Source organism: Rhineura floridana, chromosome 3 (genome assembly GCF_030035675.1).
Source record: "Rhineura floridana isolate rRhiFlo1 chromosome 3, rRhiFlo1.hap2, whole genome shotgun sequence".
Classification (NCBI taxonomy): Eukaryota; Metazoa; Chordata; class Lepidosauria; order Squamata; family Rhineuridae; genus Rhineura; species Rhineura floridana.
Window position 1 is genome coordinate 187,343,796 of NC_084482.1, and position 13,746 is coordinate 187,357,541.

The 13,746-nt window shown below is 42.8% G+C and overlaps 1 protein-coding gene across 1 annotated transcript in view; it reads left to right on the forward strand.

Annotated features, from left to right (window-relative positions):
- The first annotated feature begins 5,870 nt into the window (after positions 1–5,870).
- The window catches only part of FAM107A (family with sequence similarity 107 member A), a 97,620-nt gene continuing 89,744 nt past the window's right edge, over positions 5,871–13,746 (forward strand). The window contains exon 1 of the mRNA XM_061618759.1: positions 5,871–6,577. Coding sequence (XP_061474743.1) covers positions 6,554–6,577 — 24 coding nt within the window. The 5' untranslated portion in view covers positions 5,871–6,553. The remainder of the gene's footprint in view (positions 6,578–13,746) is intronic.

The window sequence follows — 13,746 nt, forward strand, 5'->3', positions numbered from 1 at the left end:
TCCTTTTTGCAATTTAAAGCTGAAAATAGGAAGAGAGCAAATTTTAACCTTTGCTCTTAATATTGTCCCTTCCCCGGATATAAATCTAATTGTTGTTGTTGTTAAATAATAATAGTAGTAGTAGTAGTAATCTCCTTATGCCCTTTTAAAAAATATTTACTTATTTATTCAGTCAGCATTTCTTCTCTCTACTGCCAACAAGAAGAATAAAAAATTGTCCCGGAACAGCTTCAAATAAAGTCTCAAATGAGAAAACTCCAATGAAGCCCCCCAAAAGGCATCCTAAAAACATCAGTCTGGAATCAGCAGCCAATAAAACCTTTTCCGAACAATCCAGTTTTAACCAGCTAATGAAAAGTTAGAAGGAAAGTAGCCGAGTGCATCTCCCATTGCCACTTCCTCTTCCACATACCAAAATAATGCCCCAGTGGCCACATCATGTGGTTCCCTTGGCTGTGTAATTTCTATCTTTTGGTAAATGTTTGAGCTATTACAGCTGCTCATTTCTGTGAGTTTTAATTGTGATGGCACTATCAAACAAAACTCCTGCTGCACACATGCTTCTGCCTCCCAGCCATAGACTGCTTTTCTGGAAATAACAAAAGTCACTTGGAAATGGATTGGGTGTTTGGTAACAAACATTCCCATCCTCTACCCTGAAGACAAAAATTCTCGGGGTATAGTGACAATTATTCAAGAAGACACCGTTTTATCTTCTAACCAGCAGATGGAAATCTCCCCTTATAATGAAATAGGAACAGAGCAAATGTTAAAACTTTTGTCATAAGTAGATAGAAACATTTTCTCTATTTTTGTAAAATCACCAGGCATCTTGCTTAAGACAATGTAGGCTAAAGAGAAGCAGCTCATTCAGTATTAAGCATGTTTCTATCCCATTTATTTAAACAGGAAATAAGTAAGCACATACTTAATTCTCCCACTGAAATCCATGGAACTTATACATATTTTGCTTATATAAATCTTTATGTGCTACTTCATTTTATTTATTTATTTATTTATTTTATTTAATTAAGCTTATATACCGCCCAACTAGCAACAGGTCTCTGGGCGGTGAACATTAAAAATACAATAAAAATAACACAATACAGTATATCACAATACAAAACTGTACAAAAAACTGTACAGTCTAAAATCAAAATATAATAATTTAGAATTAACAGGAATTAAAATGCCTCAGAGAAGAGAAAGGTTTTAACCTGGCGCCGAAAAGATGATAGTGTCGGCGCCAGGCACACCTCCTCGGGGACACCATTCCATAGTTCGGGGGCCACCACTGAGAAGGCCCTAGATCTTGTCACCACTCTCCGGGCTTCCCTATGAATCGGAACCCGGAGGAGGGCCTTCGTAGTAGACCGTAGTGTACGGCCGGTTCATATCGGGAGAGGCGTTCCAACAGATATCATGGTCCCGCGCCGTATAAGGCTTTATAGGTAAGTACCAACACTTTGAATCTGGCCCGGAAGCATATTGGAAGCCAGTGCAAACGGGCTAGCACAGGTGTTATATGCTCAGACCGCTTAGTTCTTGTTAGCAGTCTGGCCGCCGCATTTTGCACTAGCTGTAGCTTCCGAATCGTCTTCAAAGGTAGCCCTACGTAAAGCGCGTTGCAGTAGTCCAGACGCGAGGTTACCAGAGCATGTACCACTGATGTGAGGTCCTCCTTACTCAGATAGGGACGTAGCTGGGCTACCAACCGAAGTTGGTAGAACGCATTCCGAGCCACCGAGGCTACATGAGCCTCAAGTGAGAGGGAAGAGTCTAAAATTACTCCCAGACTACGAACCTGCTCCTTTAGGGAGAGTGTAACCCCATCCAGGACAGGGTATATATCCACCATCCGATCAGAGAAACCATCCACCAACAGCATCTCGGTCTTATCAGGATTGAGGCTCAGTTTGTTAGTTCTCATCCAGTCCATTCATCTACAGATGGGGATGTGCAAAGTGGCTCACAGACATAACTCCCATATGGATTCCCCATATTTCTCTCATCACCCCCATTAGCTTCTGATTATTTCCTTCAGAAGCCCCCTCCTCCCATTCCTCTCAGGATACACCACCAATGGCCCCCATCACATCCCCTAATACTTCCCTCAGGACATTTCCCTTCTCCCCACAAAACAATCCCCCTTTGACATGTCAAAGACTCCTCTTAAAATTTCTGTCAGGAACCCCAAGCCCCATTCTCCTTCCATTGCTTCGTTTACGTGGTAACGCCAGAAGCCTTCAACTTGCATGGGAAATATTCCTATGGTTGGTCACCATCATATGTTTGTGGTATTCGTACACCTACTATGGGCCAGTGGCAGCTGGTGGCTCCATGTCAGTGGGGCAGTGGAATCCGCTCTGGGTTTTAGTCTGAACTTTCAAGGAGCTGTCCTTGAAAGTTTGGACTAAAACCCAGAGCGCATTCCACTACACCACTGCCATGGAGCCACCACTGCCATGGGCACGTGGAACAGAACTGTGGAGGAGCCACTGGGATGTGCGTGGAAGAGAGACTAGGGCCAATGGAGCAATGGAGGCATAATTCCTTCTATGCCCCCAGTACTATTACCATTTTATTTATTACAGACATTTCTGTACTGGCCTTCAATAGAAATTCCCAAGGCATTTCAAAAAACCAATTAGGATACAGGTAAAACAAGGTGAAACTATCATGAAACAAAGACTGAAAAGGTTACTAGAGCCAGTTGTGTGTGTGCAAGGCTAAAAGGTCTGGGGATTTCCTCCAAAAAAGAAGTATTTCCCTGGTGCCAAAAGAACAGCAGAGTAAGAGTGCCAAGTGGGCCTCTCTGGGGAGAGCATTCTGTATTATTGCAAGGTCTCTTCCACAAAATGTGTGAAAGTGGCCCCACACAAGTTTCTGTCAACAGTAGAGAAAATTTGCCTTTAATAAACAATAAATATGAAAGGCCCCTCAGAATAACAGGAGGCAATGAAGATCCACATGTGAAGAAGCAACAAAATATTATGTAATTACACTTAGGAAAAGGCCAGGTAATAAGGACGAAAATAAATAAATAAATAAATATTTTAGTGGGCCACACAAGTGCCCCAGCAAATAAGTTTGCTATGTGGGAGAAATCTTAAGGGGCATTTAAGGGGCAATCTCAAAAGAAACCAGTCACATCCACACCATATATTTAAAGCACATGGCTTCTCCCAAGGAATCCTGGGAACTGTAGTTTACCTCTCACAGAGCTACAATTCCTAGCACTCTTAACCAACTACCATTCCCAGGATTCTGTGGAGAAGCCATGTGCTTTAAATGTATGCTGTGGATATGCAAAAGTCTTTGGCTTCACTGCCTCTTTCCATACCACCCTGCCCACTCTGAAAGATCAAAAGGAGAGGCCCTTCTCTAGATTCCATGTGGAAGAGAAGCATGTTTGATCAAGACAAGAGGGAGGAGCTTCTCAGACCACATTCAAGCCATACATTTATTCCACTATTATTCCACTTTAAACAATCATGGCTTCCCCCAAAGAATCCTGGGAACTGTAATTTGTGAAGGGTGCTGAGAGTTGCTAGGAGACTCCTATTCCTCTCACAGAGCTACAATTTCTAGAGTGATTTAGCAGTCAGTCCCTCTTCCCAGAGAACTCTGAGAGTTCTAGCTCTATGAAGGGAATAGGGGTCTCCTAACAACTCTCAACACCCTTCACAAACTACACTTCCCAGGATTCTTTGGGGGAAGCCACAACTGTTTAAAGTGGAATAATAGAGGAATAAATGTATGGTGTGATTATGGCCTTAGTGACTGCACCCAGATTGTGAAATGCCTTGCCCTGTGAACTATAGTCAGCCCCCGCCCGCACTGTTTTTCATCGCTTTGTAAAGACCATTTTATTCTAACAGACTTTTGCTGTGTGTAACAGATAATGTTTTTGTGCTTTGATTTAACTGTTGTTCCTGGCTCCTTGGCTGGCTGCTTTATATCGTTCCTATAATATAATTAAGCTGCCTTGGGTGATGCTTTTGTACCAGAAAGTTGGGACATAAATGTTTTAATAAATGATACTTAAAAACTAGATTAGGGGCAGACAAGGTGGTGCCATCCCAGAGTTGTACTATTGAACTCCATCGTTCCTGACTATTAGCCATACTGGCTGTGGATGATATGAGCTGTTGTCTAACACTATCTAGAGAACACCACAATGGCTACCTCTCACTTAGATAGGAGGCCAAGTTCAGGGGAAAGGTGCCAGTTATGCATTGCCCCAAAAGAAGATATGTATCACCAAAAACAGAGATCAAAAGAGGGCACCAATTTGCATAAAAGTTGCATATGGTTTGCCTAGGTGCAAATTTAGAAATCATGAATATCATTTAAACAGAAATGCAAAACATCCCACCATAGCGGGGAAGACACCAGGTGACTTGTGTGTCTGCTCAGTCTACTGACCAGGTGCTACTAACTGCTGATGGGCAACTTCACTCTTTTTATGGTTCCTTATCTTTAAACCAGACTTGGACGGGACATCCCTAAAGTAGAGGACATCTTCAGATAGAGGGCTGTTCTTTTGCAGCCCTACAAAAAAGAGGACTGTCATGTATAAAATAGGATAGGTGGCCACCCTACTTAAAAGGTACATTATTATTTCTCATTATTATTGATTAAATTTATATCCCACCCTTCCTCCCAAAGGAGCCCACTACTGGGGCTAGATCAAAATTTGGCCACTTTAGTTAAGTGTTCACAAAGAGGTAGTGTACTATACATAAAAATGGTTTCCTGGATTTGGCTGTTCAAGGGACACAGGTATATGCACTTGGAGAGGACTTCTTCTGCCTCCCCTGCTAAAACATTTGATGCCCCATTCTGCCATGGTTCCCAGTGGGAGGGGGATACTGATCACTTACAGACTCCTTTAGCTCTGTCTTATCTGCCTTTCCCTACATTCCATGTACATTGTGACTGGTAGGGCAAAAGGCAGATAGGTCCACAGTAGGTGAAGCTAGAGCCAATGATTGGGGGAGCCAACTACTTGTAGCATTGTCCCTTATCCTTCTCCCTGTTGAGTTTTACAAAGACAACACGGAAATTCAGGAGAAGGAATCTGACAGGCAGTGCCAACCCCTGGAGTGGATGTAAGTAAGAAGGCAGGCAGGATAGGCACTGGCTGAGGCCAGGCAGAAGTTGGTGGGACACTGCCCTGTGCACCCTAATGGACCAGCCTCCACTGTGAATCCACAGTAAGGGAAGAGGGAGCTGGCAAATGCCCAGTATATTGCTGAGTGGTGGGAAACACCTACACAAACACATTAGGGACTTCTAATGGATCCCTAATGTGTCTGGAGCCCTTAACTTTTGCTACAGCCCCCTGAGGTACCATTTTTGAATGCATTAGGGGAGAAGTCAGGGGTAGAGCTTTTGAATGTGATTAAAGGTTCCTTTTCCTCCATAATTTGAGCACTGGGACAAATAATGTTTATGGCTGAGGTCCAGCTTAGAGCACATGCTTTTAATCACTATGCCGCATTAGTCCTACCATACAGCATGGGACTATGAACACAGTTAGCTTGCAATCCTTTACCCAGTTACCTAGGAATTGAACCTTCATAGAACTCCACAGGACTTTCTTCTGAGTAGACAAGCATAGGATTGTATGTCAAAACCACATTCAGTAGAGAGCTGTGTCAGTCCACTCAGGCTGCATTGCTCTATGGCTGTGGCTTGCTTGCTGCCTTCATGTTATGCAACTCCACACTTTAAGCTTCTCTGTGGCAGCAGCAAGAATTTGGGGGTGGGGTGGGTAGGGAGAGAGTTCAGGAACCGCTTGGCTGTCGGATCTCTTATACGCCAAGTAGTGGCTCAGACTTGATCCAGCAGTAACCCTTTTTCTTGTATTTCTCCAGAAGTGGGTCTCAACGTGTTTCTTTCCCAGAGTCTCTTGCCAAAGCTTCACTGAAGAAGTAAATGGAGGGAGGGGAGAGGGAGAGAAAATAGCACAAACCCCCCAAGCAAGAAAAGCACTCTTGCTGCTGGGGCCCAACTGTGCTGTGCAGGTTGAATTCCTTCCCAGCTCAGCTTTGCATTCTGTGACATCTTGCTGTGTCAAGTCTGATTACTCTAATCTTCGACAGGCTTTTTCAAAAGAAGGAACTCTGCTTAGAAGCTGGGCATGATCAGCATGAAAGCTGCCTTTGTGTGTAGCCTCTGGCAGTGTGCAAGGCAGTTGTTAGGTATATGAGAAAAAATGAATTCTTTACATGCCAGAGTAAACCATCAAGGGAAAACTTTTCTGCTCATCACCTTGAAGATCCTGCTGCTGCTGCCACTGCTGCTGCTTCTCTGCCTCTCTTTCTCTGTGAGTGAAATGGGAGTGCAAGGCGCTGCATGTCGTCAGCACTATCTCCGGCATGGGACACAGGATGTGTCTGTCCACACATAGTGGCATTGACAGCATGGCACAATTATAAGGATCCACTAAAAAACTCCAGTACTGTGTCTTTTGCTCACACACTGCAAAAAGCCAGGAGAGTTAAATCAAAATCACTGCGGAGGACGACACAGAACTCCTAAAATCATGGGAGCAGCTCATGGGAAAAAGGTAATACTTTTGTGCTTTGTCAACATAGTTTTTAGATGAGACGGCTCTGCTTAGCTAGCCTTTACTGGGACTGACGGACTGAGATGGTCGTATTAGCATGACTTAAGTGCCAAACTAGTTGTTACTTTAATTCCATAGTAAGCAGCTATGTATGTGGGATTTTTAAAAATGTAATCACAGGTGCAAAAGAAGGTGACTATCATCAGGTTCATGAGAAGGGGAGGTTTATCCCTTCCTTCTCGTTCCCAGCAATGATCTAGATGGATGTCATCCCCCTGCAGCACAACAATGAAGCTTAGGGGAAAAGCTCCCATTTGCACCAATTGACGGGGTGGGGGATGGATAACTGGGTGCTGCAGTACTGGCCTGATGGCGTTCTCCCTCTGCGCCTGTATTAAAATAAAGAAAAGGCGCAGATGTAATTGCACACTACACAGTAAGTTTGGCCTTAAGGAGCAGCCACTATATGGAATCTAGTCACACCTAGGACCCTGCCAGACATCCTTTTAATTGTGCATTCGTGATGACTTGCGTACATGATGCTGTTGGGGCGGTTATATGTGATTTCGCTTTCAATAGTTTGTGCCTGCAAATGTTTTGGGGCAAACATACTGCTTCGTTTCCAGTCAGTGCATGTCCCATAATTTCCTCATGAAATATTGTGATTTTGAGTATCACAATTGTTCCAGATTGTTTCTTGTAGACAGCAATAATGCAATAACTTTGAGGAAGCATTGGAGAACAACTAAAAATGTGGAATAATGTATGGATGGTCGAGTACAAATCCACTGTTAATGTACTGTTATGTAATCAGCAGAGCTTGGAAGATTACTTTTTAAAAGTAATAAATTACAGTTACAATTACTTGGCCAAAAAAGCAGTAATTACAGTTACAATTGCTCTGAAAGTAACTGATTACTTTACTTTTTCTCAAAAGTAATCACTACAATTACATTTCAGTTACTTTTTAAAAAAATGCCTACAAGGTGCTGGCCTTGGCTGCTTCACATCTAAGTAGCCTAAAACAATATTAAAACTAAACACACACACACAGGGGGTAGTAGAAGGGTTCGAATCCCCACATAGCCATGAAGCTCATTGGGTGACCTTGGGCCAGTCACTGCCTCTCATGAAAACCCTATTCATAGGGTCACCATAAGTCGGAATCAGCTTGAAGGCAGTACATTTATTTTTTATTTTGAAGATGATGATTATGATAATGCAGCATTTCAAATTAATTCTGTATGACAAGCATTCCATGCCAAGCTTGGAAAACCAAGGAGGAGGTATAAAATGTAGACAAAAATACTTTTGACAAAATGCCGTTTATCCTTTATATCTATATCTATAAGTAACAATACAGCTGAATGATGTATGTAAAGTATTTTTTCTCTTTCCCTTTTTTATTAGTATTTTAGTACTACTGCTAAAGTTCTGATAAAATAATAAAGCATTCATTAGCCAAATTCAAATGATTAGAACACATCACATAAATTCCACTGAAGTTGGAGTTTTTGCCATAGAAAAGGCAAAAAATACATACCCTATGATAGCCCAATAGACAATCAGAACTAATATAAAACCCTATTGCTTCTCATTTGCAAATGTTGCAAGATCTAAGGTAACTCTAGATCATGTGAGTTCAGGTGATGCATGTTATGTAAATTTGTATAGATATTAGCAGAGATTGTCAACAGTCTGAGATGTGTGTGTGCCAATGTGTGTGTTTACCTAAGTGGCAGGCTTTTACTCTGCACTGAGATCACTGAGACTTAAGACTTAGTAAAATAAGAAAAACTATTTTATTTATAGAAATACATAGTAGATGGGAAAGGCATACCTAGTTCTAACTAACTTGGAGGCGCAACACTCAGGTTTGGGAGTTGCCCTCCTGGCTCAGGAGGGAGAGAGCAGAGACAAAGGTGTCTCCTCTCTCTTGGATTACTTTATTGCTTAACTGCATTCTGTGTTTGCCTCTGTAATTCTCACTTTTTTTACCCACTGTTTGAATGTCTTTTGGGAATGCCTACTGATTATTTGTTATCATTTTGGGCTGATTACCTTCAGCTATTATCTCACCAAAGTTGCATACACATGACAGATTTAAAGCACATTTCCACCACCACCCCAAAAAAGAATCCTGGGAACTGTAGTTTGTTACGGGTGCTGGGAATTGTAGCTCTGTGAGGAGTAAACTACAGTCCCCAAGATTCTTGGGGAAAAGCCATGTGCTTACATGTATGGTATCTACTGGGAGAAGTAAATCCTATTTACTGCTATGGGAATTACTTCCAAGTAAGTATGCTTGGAATTGCAGCTTTTAGGTCATTTTTGAGCAGGGGAAAAATCTTAGCTCAAGCATCTCAAATTGCTTGTGCATTCGCTTTAAATTGAGATGGGAAACCCGTGGCAGTTCAGATGTTGTTGGACTTCAACTTCCATCATCCATGACTACTGGCCATGCTGGCTGGGACTGATGGGAGTCACAGTACAACAACATCTAGAGCAGCCTTTCCCAACCAATGTGCCTCCAGATGTTGTTGGACCACAACTCCCATCAGCCTCAACCAGCATTACCAATGGTCAGGAAAGATGGGAATTGTGGTCCAACAACATCTGGAGGCACACTGGTTGGGAAAGGCTGATCTAGATGGACACAGGCCTCCCATTCCTGACTTACAACATTTTTATTATTATTATTATTTAATTATTTAATTATTACCACTTATTCTGCTAATGCACTCACTGTTTAAAATAGGGCCTTATTACACAAGATGAAAGGGGATGGAAAGGAAAAAAGAAAATAAACACAAATCAGGTTCCTTGGCCATATAAGGAGGCAGTTTAGGAGAGGGAAATCCAATTGGCAATTGGTCCTAGCCAACAGAGTGGGGCAGGGTGTCTGTCTCACTACTCTTTGTGTGTCAGCCAGATGAAATGGCTAATGATGGAGACAGTTCTGGAAAGGGAGCACAAGCAATTTAGGACGTTTCCCAATGATCTGTTGATTGAGAATTCATCCTGATTTGTTTGCAGGGAGTTTAGATGACATCAGCCACTTAATGAGCATTCATTCCGATTTGTTTGTGGGGACGCTAGATGATGAATCAAAGCAAGAATTATCCCACACTTTCCAGTTCATTTCCTCAACTCTTTCCTTATCATAAAAAGTCTAATCTTTTGGGGAAGTGAGTTTTTTCACAAGACCTCTCAATCAACAATAACTGTGCTACCTGAACTTGCTGATACATGACTGAATCCCACCCCAAAATAGTGACAGCCTGGAAGTGCTCTTAGTCCTAGCCAGATGGAGGGGGGCCTGTCAGTGGCGTCACTACAGGGGTGTGGGGGGTGCAGACCACACCAGGTGACACCATCAGAGGGGGGTGATTCTCAGCTTTAATTTTCAAAAATTAAGTTTCTAGGTGGTCCGGTTCTCGAGATAGACATAAAAACATCAGCCCACCCATTAAATCTTTTTTTAAACTACTGTATAGCACTTCATAGCTTTAACCCTGCCCGTTCAGGATTGCAGCCAATCAGTGAAGTGTTTGTTTGACCTGTGGCAGTGTCTAGTAAACCTCATTGCAAGGCCAGGAAATGGTGGTTTCCCTGCCCCCGTTTATCTGAAAATCTCATAAATTGGGTAAGTATATACATTTCAGTTTTTCCCCCTCTTGTGTGTAGGAGTCAGATCCTGGGCAGTGTTTTGAAAACCTTCCCAATACTTGCTTTTGTGGGAGTAAAAGCATTGCTAATCCCATATCTCCAGAGTAAATCCCATTGAATTCAATAGGATTTACTTTTGAGTAGACATGGTTATGAATGTGCTGAAAATCAATGGGACTTTGGAGTGAATGTAAAAAATTGTGTTTGTGTTCTCTTTCTGTCCCCCCCCCTCCAGTCCTATTTTAAAGCAAGTAGGCAGAGCTTACTTAGGTATTACCGTTTATATTCTGTAGGAAACGAATACTGATTTTTTTAAAACTAATACTGATTTTTCTGCAATGACCAACTGGTTTGACAATAAACTATTATATGGGCTGTATGTATTTATACATCTGCAGTGTGTGTGTGTAGTCTTTCCAACAACCCTGTGAGGTAGGGTTGGAAACCAAGGCAGCTCACAACAAGAAATAAAGCCATTTAAAATCCAATAACCATAAAGCAAGAATAAACAGTTGGAAAACATCCTAAAAAGGCATGATTCTGAATTTTGGGTTGGGTGAATGAAGTTTATTTATTTATTATTTGATTTATATCCCACCCTTCCTCCCAGCAGGAGCCCAGGGCGGCAAACAAAAGCACTAAAAGCACTTTAAAACATCATAAACACAGACTTTAAAATATATGAAAACATCTTTGAAAATATTTTTTTAAAGTTTTAAAAAAAATTTTAAAAAAAGAAAAGGCTTAAAAACATTAAAAAGCAATTCCAACACAGACTCAGACTGGGATAAGGTCTCAACTTAAAAGAACAAGTTGAAAGAACAAGTTCCTTATCACTTGAGGCTGTAGTTCTCTGCACACTTCCCAGTTTGAGTAAGCCCCATTGAATACATTGGGACTTGCTTCTGAATAAACAAACATCAGATTGCACTATAAATATATTTACAGATTGTGTAATTCATAAACATATTTGAGAGTCATGTTTATGTTTTGCAGTGTTTTGCACCGTCTGCAGCATGTATGACTATCTGCCTGTTGGACAGAAGTCGTGGGTGTGCTCTCGGTGCAATGAGCTCCTGGCTCTCCGGGAACGACTTCATTTCCTTGAGGCCAAGGTAGCGGACCTGGAAAAGCTGAGAGAGGCAGAGAGGTGTGTGGAGGAGGCCTTCAGGGACGTTATAGCCGTGTCCCACTCCAACGATGATAGCTCTCCTGCTATCATGGAGACGATGGTCTCAGGGAAGGAGAGCATCCAGCTGAGGAAGAGGGAAACGATCCCTTAGAAGGGACCCATTCCTTGGGGGATGAGCAGCTATCCTGTCGTGCTGAGGATATATCTCCAGGGGGTGGAGGGATCCTTGTAGTGGGTGATTTGATCATTAGGAACATAGACAGTGGGGTGTGTGATGGGCGTGTAGACCGCAAGGTGTTTTGCCTGCCTGGTGCAAAGGTTGCGGATATCACCCGTCATTTAGATAGTTTGGTAGACAGTGCTGGGGAAGAGTCAGTGGTCGTGGTGCACGTTGGCACCAACGACATGGGGAAATGCAGCCGTGAGGTCCTGGAAGCAAAATTTAGGTTGCTAGGTAGGATGCTGAAAGCAGGACCTCCAAGGTGGCTTTCTCTGAAATGCTACCGGTTCCATGCGCAGGACCAGCCAGACAGGCCCAGCTTTGCAGTCTCAATGCGTGGATGAGACGATGGTGTCAGGTGGAAGGGTTTGGATTTGTTAGGCACTGGGGAACATTTTGGGACAAGCCGGGCCTGTACAAAAGGGACAGGCTCCACTTGAACCAGAATGGAACCAGACTGCTGTCACTTAAAATTAAAAAGGTAGCAGAGCAGCTTTTAAACTGACTGAGGGGGGAAACCCGACAGGAGCTGAGGAAGGTCCGGTTCAGAATAAACCTCCCCCCTGGGATAAAAACCAAAGAAATGATGAAATTTTAAAAGGGGTAGGCCTAGAAGTAGGCATTGTGAGAGCAGGGGCACAGGATACAGAAGGGCACAGGATACAGGATACAGGGGCACAGAAGAGCAAAATTACCACAGGCCAAACCACAAGTGCCAAAGACACTTGAAGAGAGACACTGCTTACAAGTGCCTGTACGCTAATGCTAGGAGCCTCCGAACCAAGATGGGAGAACTGGAGTGCTTGGTCTTAGAGGAGAGCATTGATATAGTGAGCATAACGGAGACCTGGTGGAATGGAGAAAACCAGTGGGATACGGTTATCCCTGGATATAAACTATATCGGAAGGACAGGGCAGGACGTATTGGTGGCGGAGTCGCTCTATACGTGAAAGAAGGCATTGAATCCAGCAAGATCGAAACCCCAAAAGAGGCAGACTCCTCCACAGAATCGCTGTGGGTGGTGATACCATGCCCCAGGAGGGACTTAATACTGGGAACGATCTATCGTCCCCCTGATCAAAATGCTCAGGGAGACCTTGAGATGAGATATGAAATTGAGGAAGCATCCAAACTAGGAAATGTGGTAGTAATGGGTGACTTCAACTACACAGACATAGACTGGCCGCATATGTGTTCCAGTCATGACAAAGAAGCAAATTTTCTAGATATTCTAAATGACTATTCCCTAGACCAGTTGGTCATGGAACCAACCAGAGGGATGGCAACCCTGGACTTAATCCTCAGTGGGGACCGGGACCTGGTGCGAGATGTAAGTGTTGTTGAACCGACTGGGAGCAGTGACCACAGTGCTATTAAATTAAACATACATGTAACTGGCCAATTGCCAAGAAAATCTAACACGGTCACATTTGACTTCAAAAGAGGAAACTTCACAAAAATGAGGGGATTGGTAAAAAGAAAGCTGAAAAACAAAGTCCAGAGGGTCACATCACTCGAAAATGCTTGGAAGTTGTTTAAAAACACTATATTAGAAGCACAACTGGGATGCATACCGCAGATCAGAAAAGGTACCGCCAGGGCCAAGGAGATGCCAGCATGGTTAATGAGCAAAGTCAAGGAAGCTCTTAGAGGCAAAAAGTCTTCCTTCAGAAAATGGAAGTCTTGTCCGAATGAAGAAAATAAAAAGGAACACAAACTCTGGCCAAAGAAATGCAAGAAGACAATAAGGGATGCTAAAAAAGAATTTGAGGAGCACATTGCTAAGAACATAAAAACCAACAACAAAAAATTCTATAAATACATTCAAAGCAGGAGACCATCTAGGGAGGCGATTGGACCCTTGGATGATAAGGGAGTCAAAGGTGTACTAAAGAACGATAAGGAGATTGCAGAGAAGCTAAATGAATTCTTTGCATCTGTCTTCACAGTGGAAGATATAGGGCAGATCCCTGAACCTGAACTAACATTTGCAGGAAGGGATCCTGAGGAACTGAGACAAATAGTGGTAACGAGAGAGGAAGTTCTAGGTTTAATGGACAATATAAAAACTGACAAATCACCGGGCCCGGATGGCATCCACCCGAGAGTTCTCAAAGAACTCAGATGTGAAATTGCTGATCTGCTAA